The 25,882-nt window shown below is 44.4% G+C and overlaps 1 protein-coding gene across 1 annotated transcript in view; it reads left to right on the top strand.

Annotated features, from left to right (window-relative positions):
• The window catches only part of ATP8B1 (ATPase phospholipid transporting 8B1), an 83,267-nt gene that overhangs the window by 41,002 nt on the left and 16,383 nt on the right, over window positions 1–25,882 (top strand). The window contains exons 3-21 of the mRNA XM_048503017.1: window positions 1,059–1,156; window positions 5,378–5,491; window positions 6,764–6,862; window positions 7,263–7,324; window positions 7,786–7,858; window positions 7,955–8,025; window positions 10,766–10,848; window positions 12,722–12,880; window positions 13,118–13,206; window positions 14,552–14,742; window positions 16,136–16,344; window positions 17,041–17,084; window positions 18,306–18,462; window positions 19,264–19,452; window positions 20,397–20,509; window positions 21,005–21,169; window positions 23,970–24,081; window positions 24,276–24,351; window positions 25,089–25,221. Of these exons, the coding sequence (XP_048358974.1) occupies window positions 1,059–1,156; window positions 5,378–5,491; window positions 6,764–6,862; window positions 7,263–7,324; window positions 7,786–7,858; window positions 7,955–8,025; window positions 10,766–10,848; window positions 12,722–12,880; window positions 13,118–13,206; window positions 14,552–14,742; window positions 16,136–16,344; window positions 17,041–17,084; window positions 18,306–18,462; window positions 19,264–19,452; window positions 20,397–20,509; window positions 21,005–21,169; window positions 23,970–24,081; window positions 24,276–24,351; window positions 25,089–25,221 (2,237 nt within the window). The remainder of the gene's footprint in view (window positions 1–1,058; window positions 1,157–5,377; window positions 5,492–6,763; window positions 6,863–7,262; window positions 7,325–7,785; window positions 7,859–7,954; window positions 8,026–10,765; window positions 10,849–12,721; window positions 12,881–13,117; window positions 13,207–14,551; window positions 14,743–16,135; window positions 16,345–17,040; window positions 17,085–18,305; window positions 18,463–19,263; window positions 19,453–20,396; window positions 20,510–21,004; window positions 21,170–23,969; window positions 24,082–24,275; window positions 24,352–25,088; window positions 25,222–25,882) is intronic.

The following is a 25,882-nucleotide window of genomic DNA, read 5'->3' as shown; positions in this document are numbered from 1 at the left end:
TACTGTATAGATTAATATGTTGTGCACCACCCAGCTCATTCCTAAACCCATTGTGATGATCACTGTTATTGCATGAACAAATTTCACTTGGGAAGGTAAACAATAATAGTTTCAGTGTGAGGAAGAATAGTTACAGGGCTACGTTTATTTTCTTCGAAGATGATGAAGAAGAAGAGGTGGATTTATATCCCCCCTTTCTCTCCTGTAGGAGATCAAAGGGGCTTATAAACTCCTTTCCCTTCCCCCCCCCCAACAAACACCCTGTGAGGTAGGTGGGGCTGAGAGAGCTCAGAAGAACTGTGACTAGCCCAAGGTCCCCCAGCTGGTGTGTGTTGGAGTGTTCAGGCTAATCTGAATTCCTCAGATAAGCCTCCACAGCTCAGGCAGCAGAGCAGGGAATCAAACCCGGTTCCTCCAGATTAGAGTACGCCTGCTCTTAGCCACTACGCCATTGCTGCTCCAATATATCCTGCTTGCAAATGGAGATACTGATATAGTCTCTCATCATACTTCCCTAATTTTCTAAATGCGGAGTGTTGGGGGGTGCTATAGCACGGACTGTATGTTGTTTACCTGGTGTATCTCCCCACATCCCAGAGATAAATTTTGTTTTACTGTCTTCTAAAAACTTGTTCTCCCAGTTTTTTGATATTTTTTTTCTGCCAAGGTTGTTTTGCTGGTTTGCTAGAATTTCTAGTTTGCATTAATTGAAACATAAGTGAAGTGCATACTAAGGTCAGAAACAGTGCTACAAATTCAGTGAACTTGCATGGAATGCGAGTTTCTTGGTACTGATGAGTACCAAGCTGTCTGGGTATTATGAAACATAGTTTGACATTTAAATCATTCTTTTTTCCCCAGTAATTTTAACTCTGATAAGAAAAAAAGGAGGTATTTGCCATCTGGATGTTTGTTGGGTTCCTTTTTAATGTTTAAACTGTAGTTTTTGCAGGAATAGTTAACTGGAATAAAATCTAAAATTTACTTAGCCTTACCTAACCGAGTAGGTCGGATCAGCTTTTTCTACGTTCGCTGAGTATTGCGTTTTTCTTTTTCAGACTGCAGCTGGCAAGTTAAAGCAAATGATCGCATCTTCTATGAACTGCCGCAATTTAAGAAAACAAAGTTTCTGTGCCTTAAGAAAAGTATATATTCAGTAAGTAGTTTTCTTCACAGAAGACAGTAACACATGCTAACTGTGATAACATATGCCTCAAGTTTTGGGGTGCCGTGTGGTTTCCGGGCGGTATGGCCGTGTTCTGGCAGCATTCTCTCCTGATGTTTCGCCTGCATCTGTGGCTGACATCTTCAGAGGATCTGATAGTAGGAAAGGAAAGCAAGTGGAATATATATACTGTGAGGTCAATAGGTGAGGCCATCTGAATAGAAGTAGCCTGGCATGTGAGTAACAATGAAGTCTGTAGCATGTGAGTAACAATGAAGATAGCAAGGTCAATAGGTGAATGCATCTGAATAGAAGTAGCCTGGCCTCAAGTTTTGTTTCCCCCAGTGGGAACCCAGTGGGACTTAGAATATCATTCTCTCCCTTGTTTTATCCCCATGACAGTAACATTGTGAGGAAAGTTAGGTTGAGATAGTGTGACCGTGCCTAGGTCATCCAGTAAGCTTCCATTGCGGAGGAAGGATTTGAATCTGGGTCTCCCAGATCCTCATGTGGCACTCTAATCACTACATATACTGTAGTGTGTGTGATAAGTGTGTTGTCATGCCTTGTCGTCACAACATGTTCCTGAATGCTGACGTCCAGATGAAGATAGTTGGCTTATTTCATTTTGAAATGATGTATATCTTGCCTTCCGTAGTGGTTTAAGGTTTAAGACTACAAATTGAAATTTAAAATATTTAAGACTCCCTCCCCCCATGCCCCTTCCCCAAAATGCCTGCATCCAACACCCATTGAAAGCTCTTGCAAACGCCTTGTGTGGTGGCAGAGAGATGACTTATGGTGACCCTGCAGCATTTTCAAGGCAAATGACAGCCAGAGGTGGTTTTCCATTGCCTGTCATGGCGAGATGTGTTTCTGTCCACATCTGCTTAACTTTCCTCACACTGTGCCTCAGAGAGAAACACATCTCACTGTGACACACCTCTGAAGATGCCAGCCATAGATGCTGGCAGAACATTAGGAGCAAAAAGTACCAGACCACGGCCACACAGCCTGGAAAACCCACAACAGCTAGTCTTTTGTTCTTGCTCTAGTACTGTACTTTTATTATTATTATTATTTATTCTATTTATTATCCCCGAAGGGCTCAGGGCGGTTTACAGGCAACCAAACACAATACATTGCAACTAAAACAATCGAATAATCCCAATTAAAACAATAAATACAATAAAACAGTAGCAGCAATAACCTTTCCATAATTAATCAATTAGGTGGATGACGTCCGGTAAAACCCCGGGAGGGGACTGGCAGATTATCAGATAAGCCGATGACACATAGGGCAACAGAGAGGCAACTTGAAGGCTATCTTCTCAGCTCTTAAATTGCGCTGGGTCAGGGCGGTAGCCTTGCAGTGCCCCCTGATTATCTCCAGAGAAGGTATTCCCCCCTCAACTCATAAGGGAGTCTGTTCTGTAAAGTGGGGTCTACGATGGCACATGTCAGGAGAGCTGCTATCAGATAACAGCATGAAGCCCACAGTGGTGCATGGGGACAAAGAGGGAACAGAAAGTATTTTAGATATATAGGTCTTAGGCTTTGAGATTTGTGTAATGTTCACAATTTGGCAACACTAGTTCCTAATAGGACACTCTGGTTGTGGTCCTATGACAGCAACTTATCTGAATCTTGAGTTCTAGATATTCGCCAGACATTGGCTAAATTCATAGAATCATAGAGTTGGAAGAGAGCAAAAGGGCCATCAACCGCCTGCCAGGCAGGGACACACAATCAAAGCACTCCCAACATATGTTCATTCAGATTTCCCAACAAGTGGGAATTAAACTGAGATGGGGTGTGAACGCAGCTTGTTTGCTGTGCTTCCTCCCGGCTCTTCCTTCTTCCTCATTGCATGCACGTAGCTTGTTTAGAAACTTCCTGGTTTGCTGAGGTTTCAGTTTGTTGTGATATCTGCATCGATGCCTAGGTCTTCCCCTGCTCCCCACGAACAAGTCAGGGGTCTATCTGGGGGTTTTAAATACTGCATTGTGAGGAAGTCAGCCAATTCCAGGTTGGCTTGGCATTCGGCGGTCACGGTGAAATAGAGCTTGAGCAAACCAGGAAGTTCTGAAGCACGCTCTGTGTACAAGAGCAGAAGGGAGAGAGAACGGTTGAGGCGAATGCATGAGCACAGCAAATAATCGCTGTTCGTGCCCGGCTGCAGGTTGGTGTGATATCTGAACAAAACCTGTATTAAATGTCACCTTTGCTGCCTTCTTGCAGTGTTTCTGCAGACAATCAGGTGAAATTGGTTAATCAAAGTATTTGGTGCCCTTCTTTGGTGTATTCTGTGACATTCCACATAGAGTTTGCATGCGTACATTAGAAGTGGAAACTAGTATAAGGGTAACACTGAAAGGTGTGATCCTGTGCATACTTATATTATGCTTCCCACTAACTTCCCTTTTAGCTTAACAGTGCAATCCATGAGCAGGAGGCAGAGTGGCTATGAAGCCAGCCTGACCCAGCACCATTGTCATTCCATGTGTCTTAAGTGGCACTTACCTTCTGTGGAGGCCCACTTATGCCAATGGCAAGGAGCCACTACACTGGCATTCCTTTGTCACGGATGCCTGGGAATGCCCCCTTTGGCTTTCAGTATGGGAACGCCCTCTTTGACTGGCGTCAATTTACACCAACTAAAAGGGTGGCACGGCCCATTGGGCTGCATAGGGGAGTTTCAGGGCAGCTGGGGATACTTCCTTCTTTTCTTGTAGCACATGCCACCAAGAACCTCTTTGGAGGTGGTGGGGCAGCACCATCTCCTGCTACCATGAAACTACCCCCCCCCCCCGACCCGTGGATTGGGCTGTTAATCTCCCATCTGCAATATGTGTGTGCGAAAAGTCCTGTCAGATTGCTTCTGAGGCACGGCAACCTTATGAATCAGTGTCCTCCCAAATGTCCCATTGTTAACAGCCTTGTTGAGAGCCAGCATGCCGTAGTGGTTAAGAGTAGGTGTACTCTAATCTGGAGAACTGGGTTTGATTTCACGTTCTGCCGCTTGAGCTGTGGAAGCTTATCTGGTGAACTAGATTAGCTTGTGCACTCTGACACATGCTAGCTAGGTGACGGTCTAGTCACAGTTCTTTGGAACTTTCTCAGCCCCACCCACTTCACATGGTGTTTGTTGGGGGGGGTGAAGGGAAAGGAGATTGTAAGCCCCTTTGAGTCTCCTTGCAGGAGAGAAAGGGGGAATATAAATCCAAACTCTTCTTCTTGTTGGTCAGGTCTTGCAAGTGCCTTCCTTGATTGAGTTAGTACATCTTCTACTGGGCCTTCTTCTTTTCCTGCTGCCTTCAAATTTTCCTAGTGTTATTGTCTTTTCCAGTAACTCTTGTCTTCTCATTATGTGACCAAAATACAACAGCCTCAGTTAAGTCCTTTTCGTTTCTAGGGAGAGTTCAGGCTTGATTTGATTTAAAACCTACTTATTTGGTTTTTTGGCAGTCCACAGTATCCGAAACAATTTTTTCCAACACCACATTTCAAAGGAATCTGCTTCCTTTCTGTCAGCTTTCTTAGTTGTCCATCTTTCACACCCATAACTAGTAATAGGGAATACTATGCATCAGTTAATTTGATCTTGGTTGCCCATGACGCATCCTGACGCTAAGTTTTTTTCTTGTGCTTTCATGGCTGCCCTACCTAGCCCCCGTCTCCTTGGTTACAGTCTCCCTTTGGATTGACGATGCAGCTAAGGAATAGAAAGTCTTCAATGATTTCTGCAATATGGGGGGGGACGGACAATATTACTTGCCTGCCTTGTAAAGATTATAAGAAGATAATATGTGCAGTGCTTTTGTGAATGCACTAAATATTTCCAATGCTAAATATTCTGCCCAACGACAGGATTCAGTCCTTAAAAACAACTTCATGTGGAGAGGAAAGATTTGTATGTTTTATTTCCATTCTTTGTTTTGCCTGACATCTGTTTTTAAAATAATTGATTGATACGATCTTTGGAAAGAGGTTAAGACTTCTTGCAAAATATTAAATCTTCAGAGTCTGTTTCAGGCAATTTGTTCAAGTCAGTGACCTGTGGCAAAGTGGTTTGCATAATGCATTTGTCCAACCGAAGCGGCCTGGAGAAGGATTTAAATGAAAGAAATGTTCTACACAGCATTCAAATTGAATATAGCATATTTGATGTTCTGTCAAGACTGACTCCCATCCTTTTTGTGTTCTCAACAGGGGAATGCAATTAAAACCTACAAGTATAACCCCATCACCTTCTTGCCACTGAACTTATTTGAACAGTTTAAAAGAGCTGCCAATTTCTATTTCCTGATTCTCCTAATTTTGCAGGTAAGACACAGGTAGAGTTTTCTTTGAAGATTCTGTTTCGTTTGCACTTGGTTGAACAGTTGCACCTGCAGACCCGGGAATACAGTAGAATTCGCAGCTAGCAAATGTTCTGTTCCTTGACGCCATCTTGTGGTTTTGACCGGATTGTGAGCCTTGGACATACTTTTTGTAGCTGGGATCTTGTATTAGGGCCCTTGTCCTGATGTGGATAAGGTAATTGCTGATGTCCAGTGTGGGTCTTCTGGCTACGTTGTTGACTGGGTAGGTACCACGAGAAGGATGCCAATGAACTGCAAAGTTTTGGCTCGCTCATGGTCATTGAAGAGTGGACAATGATGGGCATTGCCTTCTGGATCGAAGTTTCCATCCTCTCAGTCTAAAAGTCCCTGTGGCTTTGCTGTAGGAACTCAGGTTGGGCTGACCTGGCATTCACATGAGAGGGGGCGACAAGTAGAGCTTGTGTGAAGTGATGAAATCCCTTGACCTGGCCCTGTTCTGCTTTACATGCTGAAGGTCCTGGGTTCAATCCCAGATATTTCCATTTAAAAGGACCAGAGAGAAGGTGATGTGAAAGACCTCAGCCTGAGACTCTGGAGGACTGCTGCCAGTCTGAGTAAGCAATACTGACCTTCGTGGACCAGTGGTAGGGGTGCCAACCCTCTATGTGGTGCCTGGAGATCTCTTGTGATCACAACTGATTTTTAGATCAGTTCCTTTGGAGAAAATTGGGGCCTAATGCCATGGAGTCTACCTGGAAGGTGGACTCTATGGTATTACACCCCACTCAAGTCCCTCCCCAAACCTGCCTCCTCAGGCTCCACACCCAGAATCTCCAGGTATATCCCAATCTGGATCTGGCAACCTTGACCAATGATCTGACTCAGTATAAGGAGGCTTCTTGTGTCTTCCTGTATGCCTGTAACAGTGTTTTCAGAGTGAGACTACAAACCCAGGTCCATCGTCTCTTACATAACTGCAGTTCTCATACTTCTTTGGAGGCTTAGATATGACACCCGAACGGTAGACCTGCCTTCCGTGGACATTTTGTTCTACAGCATTCAGCCTTTGCTTACTTTCTTTGAGCACCTCCGAGTCCCGCTTTGAGCCCCTAACTTGGAGGAAGGCACCTAAAGAAGTTACTCGAATGAAAGCATGAAAATAAATTAGGGTCACTTCCAACGTTAACACGCTTTGTGTGATTTTCTTTTGTTGTTTCATGGTTGTTTCGCATCGGAAGAACTCTGCCTAATGTAGGGCCTTTTTCGTCCACAGTCAATTCCTCAAATAACTACCCTCGCTTGGTATACCACCTTGATCCCTTTGCTCCTGGTACTGGGCATCACTGCAGTTAAAGATCTAGTGGATGATATTGTAAGAATCCCTCTTTTTTGGCTTCTTTAGGGTTGCTGGGCTGCATCCTATGGCACCCAGAGGGAAATGGGTGGGGGTGTGTGTCCAGGTGCTATTATCATCCTGGCATGGTTACATCACTTCCTGTGAAAAGCAGGGGTTTTCAAGGCAATGGACTAACAGAGGTGGCTTGCCATTGGCTCCTGTGTGGAGCAACCCTGAACTTCCTTGATGGTTCCCATCCAAGCATTAACCAGGGCCAACCCTACTTGGTTTCCAAGATTGAACAAGACCAAGCTGGTTCAGGCTAGCCCGGTCAGGGTTCTCATAGGGTACATCAAATCAAAGTAGAAGTTGGGTTAGAATGGAACTGTAGAGTATCTAGGCAAATACAAGATCTCTCTTTATCCTCCCAATTCAGATTCGACATCGAATGGACAACGAAATTAACAACCGCACGTGTGATGTGATCAAAGACGGCAGGTATTGTGTTGTGGCCTTGCCTGGGCTGAATATTTATTCATTGTATGTGTAAACAGTATTTGCATTCTTGGCGTTTTCTCACTTTTCCAGACAGTAGCTGAGAATGGAGTGGGTGCTGTTAAGAAATGCATTTTCCTAGACAAGTTGTCTCGTCCCTCATTCACATGGAATTACATTCCATAATATGGAAAACGTGTATAAATTTAGCACTGCATACAATTTGCATTTATGCTACCTAACAGAGTGAGAGCAATTAAGATGCAGCTACTGCTTCCAACTTAAGCATAGGTTTATTTCAAATGCTTGAAGCGGAGGCGTACCAAGCGAAAATGGCACCCAGGGCATGAGAAACAGAAAAACAGATTGCTCAATGGTATTGTGTAGAACAGTCAGCAATTTTTCTAATGCTGCTCAATTTAGGTTTGTGCTTTTGTTTGACGGAAAGTATCTTGCTACTTCAGGTTCAGAAGTACAAAATGGAAAGAAATTAAAGTTGGTGATGTCATCCGACTGGGGAAGAATGCCTTTGTTCCTGTAAGTGAAATATCTTTGTGCATGTACATTCTTGGCATTTTGCGCCGAAACCCAGGCAGTATTTCTGTAACTCCCTTTATTCTTCTTTTTAATCAGGCTGATATTCTTCTGCTGTCCAGTTCAGAGCCCAACAGCCTTTGTTACGTAGAGACGGCTGAACTAGATGGGTAAGTCCGAATCCCTAGCAAGCAGGAAGACAGTGTCTTGCTTTTTAAGGAAGGAAGCACTGGCGTAATGCCCATTGGGCAAGGTGGGCAGCTGCCCAGGGCATCACCTTGTGGGGGGGGGGGCATCAAAATGCTGGGTTCGTTTTTGGGTATTTTAGTGGTTTTCCATTTTTGGCCTGCAGGGGGTGCAGTTTGTAGGCTAGCGGCACCAAAATTTCAGCGTATCATTAGGAGACTGTCCTTATGCTACCCCCCCAAGTTTGGGTAGAGGAGTTTTGAAAGTTCAGGGGGTCCAAAGTTAAGCGGATTCCCAAAGGGGGTGCCCCTATCCCCCATTGTTTCCAATGGGAGCTAATAGGAGATGGGGGCTACAGTTTTGAGGGTCCATATCTTTGGCCCCTAGAACCAAACTCACCCAAACCTGGGGGGGTATCCTTAGGGCAGTCTCCCTTGACTCCAGACATTCCTGAAAGTTTTGAGACTGGGCCGTCAGAAATGTGTCCCCCACAGCCTGTAACCCCCATTGACAGCAATGCAGAAAACTCAATGCAGAACAAAGATTCTTGGGCAAATTTCTAGGATGTTCCTGCGGGGGGTGCATTTTTGGATGTATCGGCACCAAAATTTCAGGGTATCATCTGGAGATGATGGCACGCCCCAAGTTTGGTGCAGTTTGGTTTAGGGGGCCAAAGTTATGGACCCTCAAAACTGTAGCCCCCATCTCCTATTAGCTCCCATTGGAAACAATGGGGGATGGGGCACCCCCTTTGGGAGTCCATAACTTTGGACTCCTTGAACCAAACCTCACCAAACATGGGGACTAGCATAAGGACAGTCTCCTGATGATATGCTGAAATTCTGGTGCTGATATGCCTAAAAATGCGCCCCCTGCAGGCACCAATGTCCTGGTGCAAAAACATTTTTGGTCATGGTGGAGTGGCCGCCCATGGGGGGGGGGGCATCCAACTCAGGTTTTGCCCAGGGCTACAGTTTGCCCAGGGCTGCCTCGTTACGCCCCTGGAAGGAAGTATTTGTAAGCAGTCTAGTCAGATTCCTATTCAAGTGTGTTTAGTGGGACTTACTCCCATGGAAGTGTTCTTCAGATAGCATTGTAATTCTTGTATAAGTATCATTGTCTGCTGTCTTAACCTGCTGATTGCCAAGTAGCCTGTGGAAAGACTCTGCTGTACCATTTTCTTTTCTGTTTCTAAGGTAGCTTATTAATTTCCTGTGGTGAAAATCCATACAGTAACACCTTACATTTGTCTGAGTTCATAGAGTAGGGTTCCCAAGCATGGTTTCTGTGGGCACCTATCAATGTCTTTCTTGGCACCTGCCAAATCTTTTTAGAAAGTAAGTGAGGCTAAGTCTTTTGCCTACTAAGTCTTCTGACTGACCATTGGAGATTTGATTGGCTGTGCAGATATTTTAAAATGTTGCCTCAGCACAAGGATATTCATGGTGTAACTGAAGGCAAGCTGCAGCAGCCATTTTGTGGCAGGCTCTGTCTCCTGTGGCAGCCATTTTGTGACTGTTCCCACCATACTCTGTCAGAAATTCAACTTTGCCTGCAGGATCAAAAAGGCTGAGGAGCCTTCGCATAGCGAAATAGCCTAAGTCTTTCAAGTACAGCCAATATTCTTCCCCAGTTGCAGCCAATTGCACTTTAAAGTGTAAACCAACACCAAACGATGTAACACATTGGTGCTATTGTAGTTTTTAAAAATAACAACAACCTGAGTTTTTCCAGGAAACATTGATCCAGGGACGCATTGCTAAGTACTCTGGAAAGATTAGCCTCTTTCTCCATCTTTCCATGGAAAGATGACCAGATGTAATTCCACGAAAATTGCATGAATAATTAAATATGCACAGAGGAGGTTGGGAGGGAGCAGTCTAAAAACATGTGAAAATTGTAAGTTGCAAGTTGTAAAACATAATGGCTCAGTTCAGATATCACATGGAACCATGGTTGAATTAATTTAACTATGGTTAGTGAAGTTGTTTGAAAATGAACTGCTCCACTAGCTAGGGTCCATCAAACAGATTTCAAGTTTATTAACCACTGTTAGTATTGAGTATGATTTCGCATGGTGGCGGAATGCAGATATTCTGACTTATTTCTGGTTCTGTCCTTGCTTGTTCTCTGGTACCACCAGTGGTGGGATTCAGCAGGTTCGCACCACTTCGGCAGAATCGGTTGTTAAAATTATGCTTGTAAACAACCAGTTGTTAAATTATTTGAATCCCACCTCTGGAACCGGTTGTTAAATTATTTGAATCCCACCACTGGGTACCACCCTCTCAGGCAGCTGATAGAAGAAAATGAAACCACATATGTTGAAACAAACTAGGATTTAATTCTTGGAATTGAATTATGGTTCTACATATTAACAACCATAGTTAAAATAAACCCTGATTCTACATAATGTCTAAACTGGGCCATCAATTTTTTGGCACCAAAAATAGAATTTTGTGCGTGTGAGGAATATTTGACTTCCTCCCAGACAGAACCCCAAATACGTTTTGTATAAGTTCTTGTCACACCGTTGTCAATATCAACTTGTATTGTCAGTTTTTAAGCTGTTATATGGAATTTTATATTATGACCCTGGACAGAATAAGAATAGATGATCTTACATTCCTGTCACACGATCCTTTGTAAATATTAAGACCCAAAATATCCCGTGGTTGCAAATGAACGTTCACCTCACAGTCTATGCATTTCCCTCCCATTCAGTGAAACCAACTTAAAGTTCAAAATGTCTCTGGAGGTAACCGATCAGTATCTTCAAGAAGAACGTGCTCTGGCTGATTTTGATGGTTTGTGCAAATGTACTATTGTTTCTTTTTTGCAACTGCCTCGTATGATTTCAGATGTGTATGATGGTCATTGACCATCTCCCCTCTGAAGGGGCTTGTGAGGCAGATCTTAACTGGTCGCTGGCCTGAACTGTTTATTTATTTGTAGCCTTTTCTCCCCAGCCATTCCTGAGGGGAAGTAGTGTGTCAAAAAACTCTCCTGCAGAGGGCATCCCTTCAAGCTATAGTCCAGAATGCAGCGGCCCGGCTTTTGACAGGTGGTTCTTTTAGAGATCATATTACCCCTGTGCGGTACCGTCTGCACTGGCTCCCAGTGGAATTCCGGATCGTCTTCAAGGTGTTGGTGTTAACCTTTAAGGCCCTTAGCGGCTTGGGGCCTTCATACCTGCGAGACCGTCTAACCCCATATGTCCCAAATAGGCCTCTGCGATCTGCAGAGGCCAATTTGCTGGTAGTCCCCGGCCCCTCGTCGGGATCCACGGGGTTGGCCTTTTTCTACCTGGAGCCAAGGGCCTTTACAGCCTCTGGTCTCGAGCCCTGGTGGAGATGCTTTACCATATCTGCTGTCCAGGTTCCCTGCGGGACCCTGGTGAGTTCACAAGCAGAGAGGCCTGTAAGCATTCCTAGAAGCTAGTTCCACCGGGTCTTTGGGGATGCCAGCCGCAGACTGCCTGCCCCCTCTGTAGCCCCCCACGACCATAGTTTTGCCATCAATGCTCAGCATTGCCTGATCACTGATACCATCCATTTTTTGGGCACAATGCTGGCCCCCCTGGCCTTTGGGTTGGGCGCCAACTGTGCATGCATTTGGGCATGTATTTTTATTTGTACTCTCTGGAATTGCTGCTATAATGTATTTTAATGGATTTTAATGCTTTATCGTTATATTGTATTTTATGAGACCTTATATTGTATTTGTTTTATGTCTCATTGTACACCGCCCAGAGCCCTTCGGGGGTTGGGCGGTCTATTAAGCCAAATAAAATAAAATAATAATAATAATAATAATAATAATAATAATAATAATAATAATAATAATAATAATAATAATAATAATAATAAAATAAAAATAAAAAATATATAGTCACAGTTCTGGCTGCAAGCACCTGGGGATGTTATGTCACTTCGTCTTGCTTTTAAATTAAAGCAACTGTATCACTGCTGGACCTTCAAGTAAAACTATGGTGGCTCATTGAGTTTGGTGCTGGGAATGTCCTTACCTCTTCCACTAAGTACTCCTGGAGCTAGAGGGGGAAAGGGTGCCCATTTGGCAAGCGTTGGGAGGCAGTGGTGGAAATGCTGCGGCCACAGCCATAGCACTTCAGGGTCACAAAGTCGCTGAGCGACTAGTGGAGCCCAACATGAGCACAGGGTGATGACATCCCTTGTAATAGCCAAGTACCACTCGCCCCTTCTGTAGCTGCACACCTGTATAATGTTGCAGCTGTCAGTCTAGCCACTCTGCCAGCTCCTGTTGACACCTGCTGGTAAAGGTAATGCCTTCCCTTTCAGTGGTATTCAGAGGCGGGGATAAAGATATCCTGTGCACCACCACCCTTTGTGTCAACTCTAGGGTTGCCAGCTCCAGATTGGAAATTCCTGGAGGTTTTGGGAGTAGAATCAGAGGTGGGCAGGATTTAGAGAGGGGAGGGGCTTCAGTGGAGTATAATTCCATAGAGTCCATCTTCCAGAGTGGCCATTTTCTGCAGATGAAGAACAGATGGAATAGCGACAGATCTCCAGGCACAACCTGGGGGTTGGCAGTCCTAGTAACTTCTAAAACAGGATGTCCTAAAATACTTCCATGACCAGCCGGTTTTGGTCATTTGCTCCATTTTTCCCTCTCACCCCCCTCTCCCCACAATCTCCTCAGGCTTGGTAGAATGTGAAGAACCCAACAACCGGCTAGATAAATTCACAGGAACTTTGAAATGGAAAGGAAGGAGTTACGCCCTGGATGCCGACAAAATCTTGCTGCGGGGCTGCAAAATCCGGAACACAGATGCTTGCCACGGGCTGGTCATATTCGCAGGTACTGATGGGGCGAACAGGGTACAGTTGCTTAAACACAGAAAACCGAGTTTTTGAAGTTTATACTGGCAAGATTTTCTGATGGACATCTATCAGTGAAAAATAATCCAGTGAACCTGTGTAGTGCTAAAGGATTCACAGGTGTCTCCATCCGTTTACAAGTTTAAGTTTAATTCCATTGTGTTTACAATTTTAACGGCTGTGACATTTATACCGCACTTTTTGATGTGATTTTCAGGAGCAGACACAAAAATAATGAAAAACAGCGGGAAAACACGCTTTAAAAGAACCAAAATAGACTCCCTTATGAATTATATGGTATACACGGTAAGACTTTCCATTTTCCTTTTGTTGTGTACAGAAAGGGTGGCTCATTAGCTGTTTGCTGTTTTTCATGTTTGGGCAGATTAAATTTTTATCATGAGCACTGAACCATTGGCATATCCTGGCACGAACTCTGCACGTTTCCCGGATTCTTGCTCTTGAAACGTCCTTTCCAAGATACTCATGCAGATAAACAGAGGAACAGCCTTCCTCCATATCCAAGGGCAGATAGCCATGATAGCTGGAAATGGGTATTACAGTCCCTTTGTAACTGAGATGGAGGGGCAGGACTGGATCAAAGGAAATGCTGTCCATATATGGGGGAGCTCCATGTGTGCAATGGAGACTTTTGTTTGCTGTTCTTGTCTTTGAAGAATTTCCTGCTTCCAGGGCAGTAAGCAACTTTGGCATAGCAGTGGCTTGTGTCTTTGTAACAAAATGTTGGAGAGGAAAATAAAATCTTGATTGGGCACTCCTTTTAAGGTGCAGATTTTCCTGCACCCGTGACTAATCATAATGTATTTAAACCCACTGTTTGCCCTTATTAATAGAATGGACTCTCTTGGTTGAAGTGACTGTTGTGTTAGCTTGCAGTAAGATGACTGAGAGCCAGAAATTTGTAGTGGCCAACCTATGGTGCTCCAAATGTTCATGGACTACAATTCCCATCAGAATTCCCATCAGCTCTGCCAATTGACCATGTGAGCCGGGGCTGATGGGAATCATAGTCCATGAGCATTTGGGGCACCATAGGTTGGCCACTCCTGGGTCAGAGTGTAAGACGAGGATCTGGGAGATCCAAGTTCGAATCTCTTCTGTGACTTTGGACGAGTCATACTCTCTCAGTCTAACTTGTTTCACAGGACTCTTGGAAGGATAAAATGAAGGAAAAGAGAACTATCTTGTGAGCTATTTTGGGGGCCCATTGGAGAGAAAAGCAATTTATCATATACTAAATGTAGGGCTTAGCATGCAGATCAAAAAACTCATAAGCTGGGGCCAGACACAAAATGGTAGATATTTGTATGCACCTGGTTCAGGTGAGTGGGCTGGCTGGCAAAGGAGTGGTGTAGTGGTGGACAACATAAAGGGATGGAAAAACACCTGCGGGTCACATTGCCCCCCATTTGTAAATACCTAAATAAATAATACTAAATAAGTGATCCCAAACAGGAAACAGCTGGCTGTATAGTGTGGTGCTATAAAAGTTTGTAGACAGTTTATACAGAAAGTTATTTTTTTTCTTCAATCAGCAATTTGATCTTGTTCATGGCAGTTAGAGTTATGGGTATAAAAAATGATTAAGTACAACCATCCCCTTACAAAAGATGCTTCTTGTATGTTCCAGATCTTTGTTCTGCTGATCTTGGTGTCTTCTGGTCTGGCCATTGGACACACTTACTGGGAACAGCAAATTGGCAATATTTCTTGGTATCTCTATGATGGACTGGACTATACTCCTTCCTACCGTGGCTTCCTCAACTTTTGGGGATACATTATTGTCCTTAACACCATGGTTCCAATTTCCCTTTATGTGAGGTAACTGTGTTATGAATGTGTGTAAATACTGAAGTTATTGTGGGTGGCGAAGGGTTTGTGAAATTTCAATCCAAGGGATTTTGTCTTCATTTCTTTTTTTGCTTTTACCATAGAGCTATTTCGGTTTTTCTTTTCTTGTTTTTCCTTGCATGTATAAATCCAAATCAGACTTGTATTATAGCTGTCCTGAGAACATACCTGCAAATGTGTAGCTCAGATCAGCTGCAGTAGTGCAGTCAAAATCTTTGCTCATGCCCTGAGTTTGATCCCGATGGAAGTCACTTACTATTTCTTTTCCAGACTTTATACCCTGCTGCCTCACCCTCCACCCCAATCCACCAGGGGTTGCATGATTTAAAACAATGCTTCTTGACCTCTAGACAGAGTTAAGGAATTTAAGGTGAACATGTCCACCTTCCTCCCAACATTTCCCCAGGAATTCTCTCCTGGCAGCTTTAACCATGGTTGTTATGCCATTTACAGTTGTTAATGTTAACCAGGGTTAGCTTCAAACCAGGACGCAAAAGGAAAGTTTTAATCCCTGATCCTCATCCTATTATTATGGTTAAAGAACAGTGTTATAATGGCACCAGCCCTCTCATTCCTCAGTGTTTTGGCCATACATTCAGGTAGTTTGAATGCAGGGAAAGTTTAGGATATTTTTCACCAATGCTCCAAAACTTCTTTAAGGGCAGGGTGAGCTGTTGTGCTATAGTCAAAAGCTCTGCTCATGACGTGTTCAGTCCCAGTGGAAGTCACCAGATAGCTCAGCCTTCCATTCTTCTGAGGTTGGTAAAATGAGTTCTCAGTTTCCTGGAGGTAAAGTATAGACAAGGGGGTGAGGCAATGGCAAACCACCTTATAAACTTAGGCCCCTTCCGCACGTGCAGAATAATGCACTTTCTTTTTTTTTTTTTTTAATAGCAGAATAGCAAAATCCACTTGAAAACAATTGTGAAAGTGGATTGAAAGTGCTTGTGCAGAAGTGGCCGTAGTCTGCCTAATAGATGTTGTGATGTGATTTCATCCCATCAGTCAGTCATGACCTGGCGCTGGCACAAGGGGCTACCTTTCCCTTTAACTAACTTATCCTGAATAAATGAAGGCAGGTTTTAAAATGCGCTTATCAAATATTCTTGCTTGATACAAATATTGACTGCTTATAATTTTGACTGCTGCATTTTCTATTCATTTTTCAAATCCCAAGTTGAGTGTATAACCCATCACCACTTTTTCCATTTATCGCTTCACATAATTGCACTACCGAGATTTATCAGTCGGGATCTCGCTTGCTTCACTTCCATCCTTGAAAACTGCATTGTTTTGCATTTGTGTTCTGAGTGCCTCCTCTGAACTAATATAGTGACTTGTTTTCTCGTACGCTCTTCATCAGTGTTGAAGTGATCCGGCTTGGCCAAAGCTATTTTATCAACTGGGACTTGCAAATGTATTATCCAGAGAAGGATACTGCTGCTAAGGCCAGAACTACAACTTTGAATGAACAGCTTGGACAAATCCATTACATCTTCACAGATAAGACGGGTACATTGACGCAAAACATCATGGCGTTCAAGAAGTGTTGTATAAATGGACAAACCTTTGGTGAGTCTGAGGTTCTTTGGGATCAGCCAAAGGAACTGATTTGTAGAGAGAGCCAGTGTGGAGTAGTGGTTAAGAGCAAGTGGATTCTAATCTGGAGAACCGGGGATTGATTCCCTACTCCACCTGAGTGGTGGAGTCTTATCTGGTAAACCAGATGTGTTTTCACACTCCTATATTCCTGCTGGGTGACCTTGGGCTAGTCACAGTTCTTTGGAACTCACTCAGCCCCACCTACCTCACAAGGTGTCTGTTGTGGGGAGAGGAAGAGAAATGAGCTTTTAAGCCACCTTGAGTTTCCTTACAGGAGAGAAAGGTGGGGTATAAATCCAAACTCCTCCTCCTCCTTCTTCTAGGTTAAGGGCAGAGACAAAGAAGAACTGGTTTATTTAGGCATATTTATGGAAATAAAAGATGTGGGTAACAACCATTGGTTTATGAGAAAGGCTTAGGCAATTCAGGCTTAGCCAAGTTTACCAAGCATATTTAACCCCAATAGTTAAATGGAATATCCATGTTCTGTTTGATCACGGACTTTAGGAACAGATGCTCAAAGAGGGCTATCAAATGCAGGGCATAAAAGGAAGGTTTCTAGGGGCATCTGGCTGATCGCTGCTACAAACTGTGCACTGGTCTGGGCTGTTCATCATCCAGTGAGCTATTTCTTGTCTCAGATTTGGAATTTGCTTTCCTTTTCAGGGGAATGCAGGGATAAGACAGGAGAGCTACGTAATCGTCCTGAGGTAAGTGTCTTTCGGTACCTCGCAATTCCTCTGAAAATGGTGGGTTTGAGTTGGGAAGTCTCTTTTGTGGTTCTCTCATATTCTGTGTCCAGTCATACAAACTTATTGCACTTTGTGGTGAAAGGAACCTGTTTTATTCTCAGGTTGCTGTCGCCCTTTACTCTTTCCTTGTGTGCAGAGCAGAGAGGAAATTCTTCTCCGATGTCCCAATTTGGGTGCCTTGATAAACTGATGTTTGCTGTTTGACCCTCAAACAGTAAAAACAGTTGTTCAGAATCCTGTTTGTGGGCAAGAAATAAACCCCAATTTGTTATAGTGCCCAAATATGGCTATCAGAGCAAACTGTGGTTAGCTTGAAGACCTACTAAATCAGGAAACCACATCCCATGCGTAAGGGGAGAAAGTGGACATAAGCCCCCAAAATGAATGATCCTCACTTTTGCTTCATTCTCATAATGTCTGAATGTAGTCTGAGGATTGCTGTTTTAACTCTGTAGCAAGGATGCAGGGGTGTACCGCCCGGGGGGACATTTGGGGTCATATGTCCCCGGGCTGCAGCCATTTAGTCACGTGGGGGGCAGAAAATCACCTCCACACCCCTCCTCCTTTCCCCCGGGTCCATACACTGACTTCAAGACCTGGTGCAAAAAAAGTTGTTTGGTCATGTTGGGGGAGGGTGGCGACCCATATGGGGGGGGGGAGGGTGGAGAGGCGGAAAACTCAGATTTTGCACTGGGCTACATTTTCCCTAGATACACCTCTGCATGTATATGCAGGAGATAGAAATTTCTGGCACACTTGGCCAGAAGATGGAAGGACTTTGGGCATGGCTAAGGCATAGCAAGTATCTAACCAATAACAGATTTTCAGTCTAGAAGGATACAAGAAGTGAATGCAATGGATTATATCCAGCCAGCTCTTTTACACCATTTGGCTCAGTTTCCTTTCTTACTACAGTCTCTGTCCCACGTGGTTTTTGTCCATCAGAGTGGATGCCCTCCCTTTCCGCTGGTGGGGAAGTAGGTTGAATCCAATCCAACGTTTATTTGATTTGTTTGCATCGTGGGATCTGAAGTTCCTTAAAATAAGCCCAAAACCAATAAGTGAGATTGTATGGCAGGGTCAAAGCTGTCCTCGCTGCTATGCTGCTCACCTGAGCTCATGAACTTGCAAAAATGAAGGCTGACCTTTAAACTAACCTTTACGATTTCTTCTTATCAGCAAGTGGACTTCAGCTGGAATATGTACGCTGATGGGAAACTCACCTTTCATGACCAGTATCTAATAGAACAAATCAGATCTGGGAACGAGCCTGAGATTCAGCGGTTCTTCTTCTTGCTAGCACTTTGCCACACAGTGATGGTGGATGCCAGCGACGGTACGTTCTGTCTTGTATAGATTAAAACCCAGTAAGAGTCATCCTCTGATACCCAGTGGACAGCCTGAGATTCTTTGGAGAGTAACGTTGTGCGGAAGGATCTTCTTTTGGAAGCATTACTGTGGATGTTCACATCAGCATGTTCACAGCATGATTGGGGCATTGACATCAGGCTGCACAAATGTAGCCTAAGAATATTGCCTAGAAACGTGACTCAAATCCAGTAGCTCTTTGGAGACCAGCAAGATTTTGGGGGTATGAGCTTTCAAGAGATAAAGCTCCCTTTACCAGATATGGAATCTGGTGTGGTATATGAGTAAGAGGACATTGGCTCTTGAAAGTTTATACTTTGAAAATCTTGTTTATCTCTTAGGTGCTATTGAACTTGAAACTAGCTCTTCTACTATAGATCAATACAGCTACCCCCTGAAACTGCGTAGAAGTTGCTTATGTTTAAAGGCCTCGCAGCATGTAATATTGTAAGATTTTTAATATTGTAAGATTTTTACTTGCAAGTGAACTACTGGTTGTAATTCTACCTCTCAGCCATAGCAGTGGACTAGGGCAGGATTATAAACCACAGCAAAACAAAAATGTGGGTATTACTTGTTTACTTTATAAATTGATATAACTCTTGTTTGGGTCACTAAGGACCAAGAGGTCTACCAATAATACTCAATTCAGATGACTTTGGGAGCCCCTATGATAAATGTACTTTTCTATTTTTGAAAATATATGCAGGGAGCATACTTGTTTTCAATAATTTTGACTTTTTTGCCTATTTTAAATTTAATAACCCAGGTGACCTGAATTATCAAGCAGCCTCCCCTGATGAAGAAGCGTTGGTCACTGCAGCCAGAAATTTCGGCTTTGCATTTCTTTCACGGACACAAAATACTATTACGATAAGCGAGATGGGGATTGTTAGGACATATGACGTTCTCGCCATTTTGGACTTCAACAGCGATCGGAAACGGATGTCGATTATCAGTAAGTTTGTTTGGTTTTTTTTTAAATCCTGTTTCTAGAAGGGTTTGGAAACTTTGCTCGCTGGAGAAATAGCTGAGCTGCCTTTTCCCCTCCTATTCAAAATTATTATTTAGTGCAAGGATCCGTAACCTTTTTTGATCTTGCGGGCTCATTTTGAATTTTCACATGGCATGGTGAGCGTAGCAACAAAATGGCTGCCACAAAATGGCTGCTGCAGGAGGCAGAGCCAGCCACAAAATGGCCACCACAGCTTAACTTTAAGAACAGAATTCAGATCAGAGGTGGGATCCAGCAGGTTCTCACAGGTTCCCGAGAGTAGGTTACTAATTATTTCGCACCCTTCGGGGATAGGGCGGTATAAAAGTCTAAGAAATAAAGTCTAAGAAATAAATAAAATAAATAAATAAATTTGTGTGTGCCGAGAGGGGGTTACTAATTGGTGATTTTGCCACGTGATTTTTGCCTTAGCTACGCCCCTCCTCTCAGTAGTAGCGCACAGAACTTGAAGCAGTCTCGCAGGAGGTGCACTGGTGTGCATGGCAGCCTGCGCCTGCGTGCATTCGTTTCCTGCCCAAGGACCGGCGCAGCAGCTGCGTCCTTGCCACAGCCCCGCCCCCGGAATGCCTGACCACGCCCCCATTGTGCCCCACCCAGCCCCATTGGCGCTACGCCACAGTTTGAATCCCACCACCATGGGAACCTGTTACTAATTTTTTTGGATCCCACCACTGGTGCAGACCCTTGTGCTGTAGTGGCATTTGCTGCCAAAGCAACATTTTAAAAACTCTGCACAGGGAATCAGAAGCCTTGTTGGGCAAAAGACCTACATGACCCCACCTACTTCCTGTTTGGTGGATGCCAGAAAAAGTGTTGAAAGGGCCAGTGGCACCCAGAGATATCTAGTGTGTGTGCCTTACTGATTTTTTTGTGTGATTCTTTTGCAGTAAGAGACCCCAATGGTAAAATTCAGCTGTATTGCAAAGGGGCTGATACAGTGATTTATGAACGGCTGCACCCACGGAATCCTAAAAGGCAGGCTACGCAGGAGGCACTTGATGTAAGTAGTCATTTGATGCTTTTGATGTGCTATGCTGGCGCCAAAACCAGAGGTTACTTGGCGTGTGGAATCTGCAACCTCCTTTCCTGCTCTCAGTGCTGAGACCGGTATTTCCTTTATTTCTAGACTGCCTTATTTGCACTAAGCACTTCGTTACTGTAAAGAAATAAATCATGATAAACAGGAACCAAAAAGGCCCAATTCAGGCATTGTGTGAAACTCTCACGTAAGGAAGCTCACTCTGACATTTCGCCTGCATCTGTGACTGGCATCTGAAGATGCTAGCCACGGATCCTCTGAAGATGCCAGCCACAGACGCAGGCAAAACGTCAGGAGAAAATACTACTGGAACATGGCCACACAACCTGGAAAACCCACAACAATCTGTCATTCCCTCACTGCCTTCACTGGTAGAATGGTTCCTCTCAGTTTGATTTTTCATGGGGAGTTTTCTCAATAGAGGCTTCAGTGCAGTCCTTTTCCTTTCTTTGCCAGATCTTTGCAAGTGAAACCCTGAGGACACTGTGTCTCTCCTACAAGGACATTAGCAATGAGGAGTATGAGGCATGGAATAAAAAATTCATGGCTGCCAGTGTCGCTGTGAGAAACCGTGACGAAGCTCTGGATAAAGTGTATGAAGAAATTGAAAAAAACCTCATTGTGAGTCTATTGTGGGGTCAGGGGAATGGTGTGCGAAATCACTATCAAATTCCACGTTGAACTTTGCAGTCCTCCTGTGGGGTTCTTTATGATAGCCTAGACCAGGGGTCTTCACACTACGGCCCTCCAGATGTTCATAGACTACAATTCCCATCAACCCCTGCCAGCATGGCCAAGTGGTAGGGCTCATGGGAATTGTAGTCTATGAACATCTGGAGGGCCGTAGTTTGAAGACCCCTGGCCTAGACCTTTGAAGTTAAGTATGGTTGGCCATGGTCAGTGGTTGGTGGGAAACCACTAAGGAAGACTTGAGTTGCTAAAGCAGAGGACTGCAATGGCGAATCACCTCTGTTCATCTCTTGCCATTAAAAAAAGCCCATGGCTTTGGGGTCACCATGAGTTGAAGAAGAAGAAGAAGAGTTTGGATTTATATCCCCCCTTTCTCTCCTGCAGGAGACTCAAAGGGGCTGACAGTCTCCTTGCCCTTCCCCCCTCACAACATACACCCTGTGAGGTAGGTGGGGCTGAGAGAGCTCAGAAGAACTGTGACTAGCCCAAGGTCACCCAGCTTGCATGTATGGGAGTGTACAGGCTAATCTGAATTCCCCAGATAAGCCTCCACAGCTCAGGCGGCAGAGCTGGGAATCAAACCCGGTTCCTCCAGATTAGATACATGAGCTCTTAACCTCCTACACCACTGCTGCTCCTTGGTTGCAACTTGACAGGACAATCTTTTTTTCATTCTCCCTATCATTTGTTTGGCTGTGCATTTTCTACTGACTGACATATCCAACTGTGCGCCTTCTCTACGGTATGAACCACTCCAAAATTTATGCTAGTTTATGGAGACTGTAATGTACAATTTGGCCTGGGACCATAAGCTGAGGTCCATCTGTGGGCTGCATTGGTGGGTTCTTCTCCTCCACTTCCTTGAAGGCAGCCGACAATGGCAGCTTGCTTAGGTGCTCCAAAGGCCCAGAGTTGTCCACTTCCACAGTCTGGAGAGAAGGAACAGCCAAGGCAAATTTTGCCATCATCCATGTGGTGGGCCATGGCTTAGTGGCAGAGCAAGTTCTCTGCATGCAGAAGGCCCCGAGTTCAGTCCTCAGCATCTCCAGTTAAAGAGATCAAGGAGCGAGTGATGTGAAAAGCCTGGACCTGGGACCCTGCAGATCTGCTGCCAGTCTGAGCAGGCAATTATGAATGTGTTGAACTGATTGTCTGGCTCAGTATTCGGCAGATTAATTATTATTATTATTATTATTATTATTATTTATTAAACTTGCTATACCGCCCTATCCCCGGAGGGCTCAGGGCGGTGAACAACATAAAATCATACAAAAAACATAAAAATCTTAAAACAGGTACATTCTACAATAGGGACCCTTGAGAGACCCATATACCACCCTCTTCCAAAAAATGAGGAGGGGTCCCAATGATGTTAGGGGACCCTACTAGCTTAGGTGAGGCCGAGGGCATTATCGGTGACTGGACTCTCCAAAGGCCCGGTGGAATAATTACGGTTTTACAGGCCCTCTGTGAGAACTCCTCCAAGGTCCCACTTGGGGCCAGACAACTGGTGGTAATGGTGTTCCAGCAGGCCGGTGCCAGGGCTGTGAAGGCCCTGGCCCGTGTGGAGGCCAGCCGCGTCATCAAGGGGCCAGGGATCTCCAGTAGATTCGCCTCTGCTGATGCGCTTAGAGGAGACTGAGGCAGAGGACATATGGGGTGTCACGGTCCCGAAGGTACGAGGGTCCCGGGCAGTAAGGCCTTAAAGGTCAACACCCACACCTTGAACATGATTCGGAATTCGATAGGTAACCAATGCAGGCGGCGCAACACAGGGGAGATGTGTTCACGAAAGGCACCCCCTGTGAGCAACCGGGCCGCCGCATGTTGGACCAATTTCAGTTTCCGGATCAGGCGCAAGGGAAGGCCCGCGTAGAGCGAGTTACAATAATCTTTCAAAGCTCCCTCAAGATAGGCTACCTTTAGCATTTATAATGGTCTGGGTGGACAATATATATCTGTATTGTCTGTCTACTGCAATTCTTCCCCAACAACTTATCTGTAGACAACTTTTCTGACAAGAAGAAGAGTTTGAAGAGTTTGGATTTATATCCCCCCTTTCTCTCCTGTAGGAGATTCAAGGGGGCTTACAATCTCCTTGCCCTTCCCCCCTCACAACAAACACCCTGTGAGGTGGGTGAGGCTGAGAGAGCTCCGAGAAGCTGTGACTAGCCCAAGGTCACCCAGCTGGCATGTGTGGGAGTGCACAGGCTAATCTGAATTCCCCAGATAAACCTGCACAGCTCAAGCGGCAGAGCAGAGAATCAAACCCAGTTCCTCCAGATTAGAATGCACCTGCTCTTAACCACTATGCCACTGCTTCTCCTGCACAAACACTCAAAGATAACACCTGTGAATGCTACAGTCTCTTCTGAGACATCTTCTGGTGCCCAGTTGTTCACTAAAGCATCTCTTCCCTAAAATAAGGGCCAATACTGGCTTCCCTCCCACTGATTGGAACAGGAGGTGTTTAAGAAGTCCCCAGGAGGTATCACATTTGGGAGCACTCCTTCAGAAATGGCTACCTCCATCACAAGAGGATGCTTGGCTTTAGAGTATCCCAGTGTTTTCTGTTTATATGGTGACCATTTTTTAATTGTCCCTTGTGGCAGCCATTTTGTGGTGGTGCCACCAGCTTTTCTCAACATTCCAGAAGTGCTGAATGGCTCACAAAGGCAGAGACCTCAGGTCAGTTACGTTACCATACTTAAGCATGTTCTTAAATCTGCAGCTTTTAGGTGCCACAGCAATTGAAGACAAGTTGCAGGACGGGGTTCCAGAAACAATATCCAAACTGGCAAAGGCAGATATTAAGATCTGGGTGTTGACTGGTGATAAAAAAGGTGAGCCATATGAATAATTGTTTCTTATCTTCTTTAAGTAGGGTTGGGAAAAAATGGAACATGTTCTTTTGTGTACCTTTTTCTTTATTTGCTGTCTGACTGGGTCTAAGTGTGATGTGTGTGTAAATGTGAGTGTATTTTTAAAAGTCGCAATGATGGAACCAGTTGTGACACAGCGTTTTCTTCTGTTACAGAGACTGCAGAAAACATTGGCTATTCCTGTGAACTCCTGACAGATGAAACTAAGATCTATTATGGAGAAGACGTAAGGTAAACAGAAAATGGGTCGTGTTCCTGGATGCAAGGAATTCTAAGGGTTCCCAAAGGCATCTACGAGTAGTGAAGTGCTGGACTAGATGGACTCTGGTCTGATCCAGGAGGCATGTTCTTATGTTCTTATGTTCTTATGCCAGTCAGGTGAAGGAGTGGGGAATTAAACCCGGTTCTCCAGATTAGAATCCACCTGCTCTTGCCCACTACACCACGCTGTTACAAGCCCCAGTTGTGTGAAAATACTGATTCTCTGGATCAAATGCCACAAAGACCCACTTCAGAACGTTTTATTTTTTAAATGTATTTATTATTTGATTACACGCTGCCCTTCTTCAATGGCGGGCTCAGGGTGGCTCACTAGAAAACAGTTTAATAACCACTGCAATTTATCAATCCTTCAGTAGTGCCATAAAATTCTGGACTAAAGGGAATGAAGGCCAATGGGAAGGAAATGAGAAGAGGGCAAAGAGAAATAGAGGCAGGAGCAGGAGGCACAGATAAGATGGAAACATTGTGTTGCCACCCTCAACCATAGGCCTGCCATAATACCTCTGTCTTCCAGGCCCTGTGGAATTGAGACATGTCCCGCAAGGCCCAAAACTTGTCAAAATCTTCTTTGAGCTGCAGGTTTTCAACTTCTGGCTAAATCCTTATGTCTCCTCATTGTTTTCTTGGAAACCTCCCATGGCTAAACTTCCAAAAGTTAAGTGATGGATCTCTCTTTGCGTCCCCAGTGCCCTTCTACAAACAAGACTAGAAAACCAGAGGAACAGAACTGGATCAACTCTAAATTCATCTCAGAGAACCAACGAACCCTTCTTGCAGAGGGGTAGAAAGCATGCTCTGATTATCACGGGCTCTTGGCTGGTAAGTACAGAGCAGACCTAGTTGTTTCGTTTTGATGCAAGTGGAGAGTTCAAAATCAATAATAGTTGGTAAAAATGCAGGTGCAGCAAATTGGGGGAGGTCTACACCGCTGCAACATCTCAAAGCGACCATGTTTGTTCCACAGTCCTTGCTTGAATTGTGGGATACACATAAGCTTGCCATATTTTATGGCCCATTCACAGCTGCTTCTTCCAGTGCATTGAACGAAAGTATCTTCTTCAAATTTCCCTCCTGCTGATATGTATAGCTCATTGCAGATACCTGGTTATTTTCTGAAGCTTATTGGATCAGGTTCCTCTCCCATTTGGCATCCAGCATCTATGTTTTCAACCCCCCAGCTGTTACTGTAGAGGTCTTTTTCTGAATATGGTTAGCAAGGGTTGTGAGTAGTTGGAGGATACATCGGTGAGTGGAACTGAATAGAGCTCATTAATATCTAGGCATGTCCACAAATAAGTTTATCGGTCCTTAGGAAGTTCCGGGAGGGATGCTATATCTCAGAAGTAAATCAGGGTCAATACTTGGAAGGGAGACCATCAAGGAAGAATCTGCAGAGGAGGAAGAAGACGACTTTGGATTTATACCCCGCCTTTCTCTCCTGTAAAGAGTCTCAAGGTGGCTTACAAGCTCCTTTCCCTTC

This window comes from Sphaerodactylus townsendi, linkage group LG07 (assembly GCF_021028975.2).
Source record: "Sphaerodactylus townsendi isolate TG3544 linkage group LG07, MPM_Stown_v2.3, whole genome shotgun sequence".
Taxonomy (NCBI): domain Eukaryota; kingdom Metazoa; phylum Chordata; class Lepidosauria; order Squamata; family Sphaerodactylidae; genus Sphaerodactylus; species Sphaerodactylus townsendi.
Note: the sequence above shows the minus strand (reverse complement) of the source record. Positions and strands in the feature narration are given on the sequence as shown.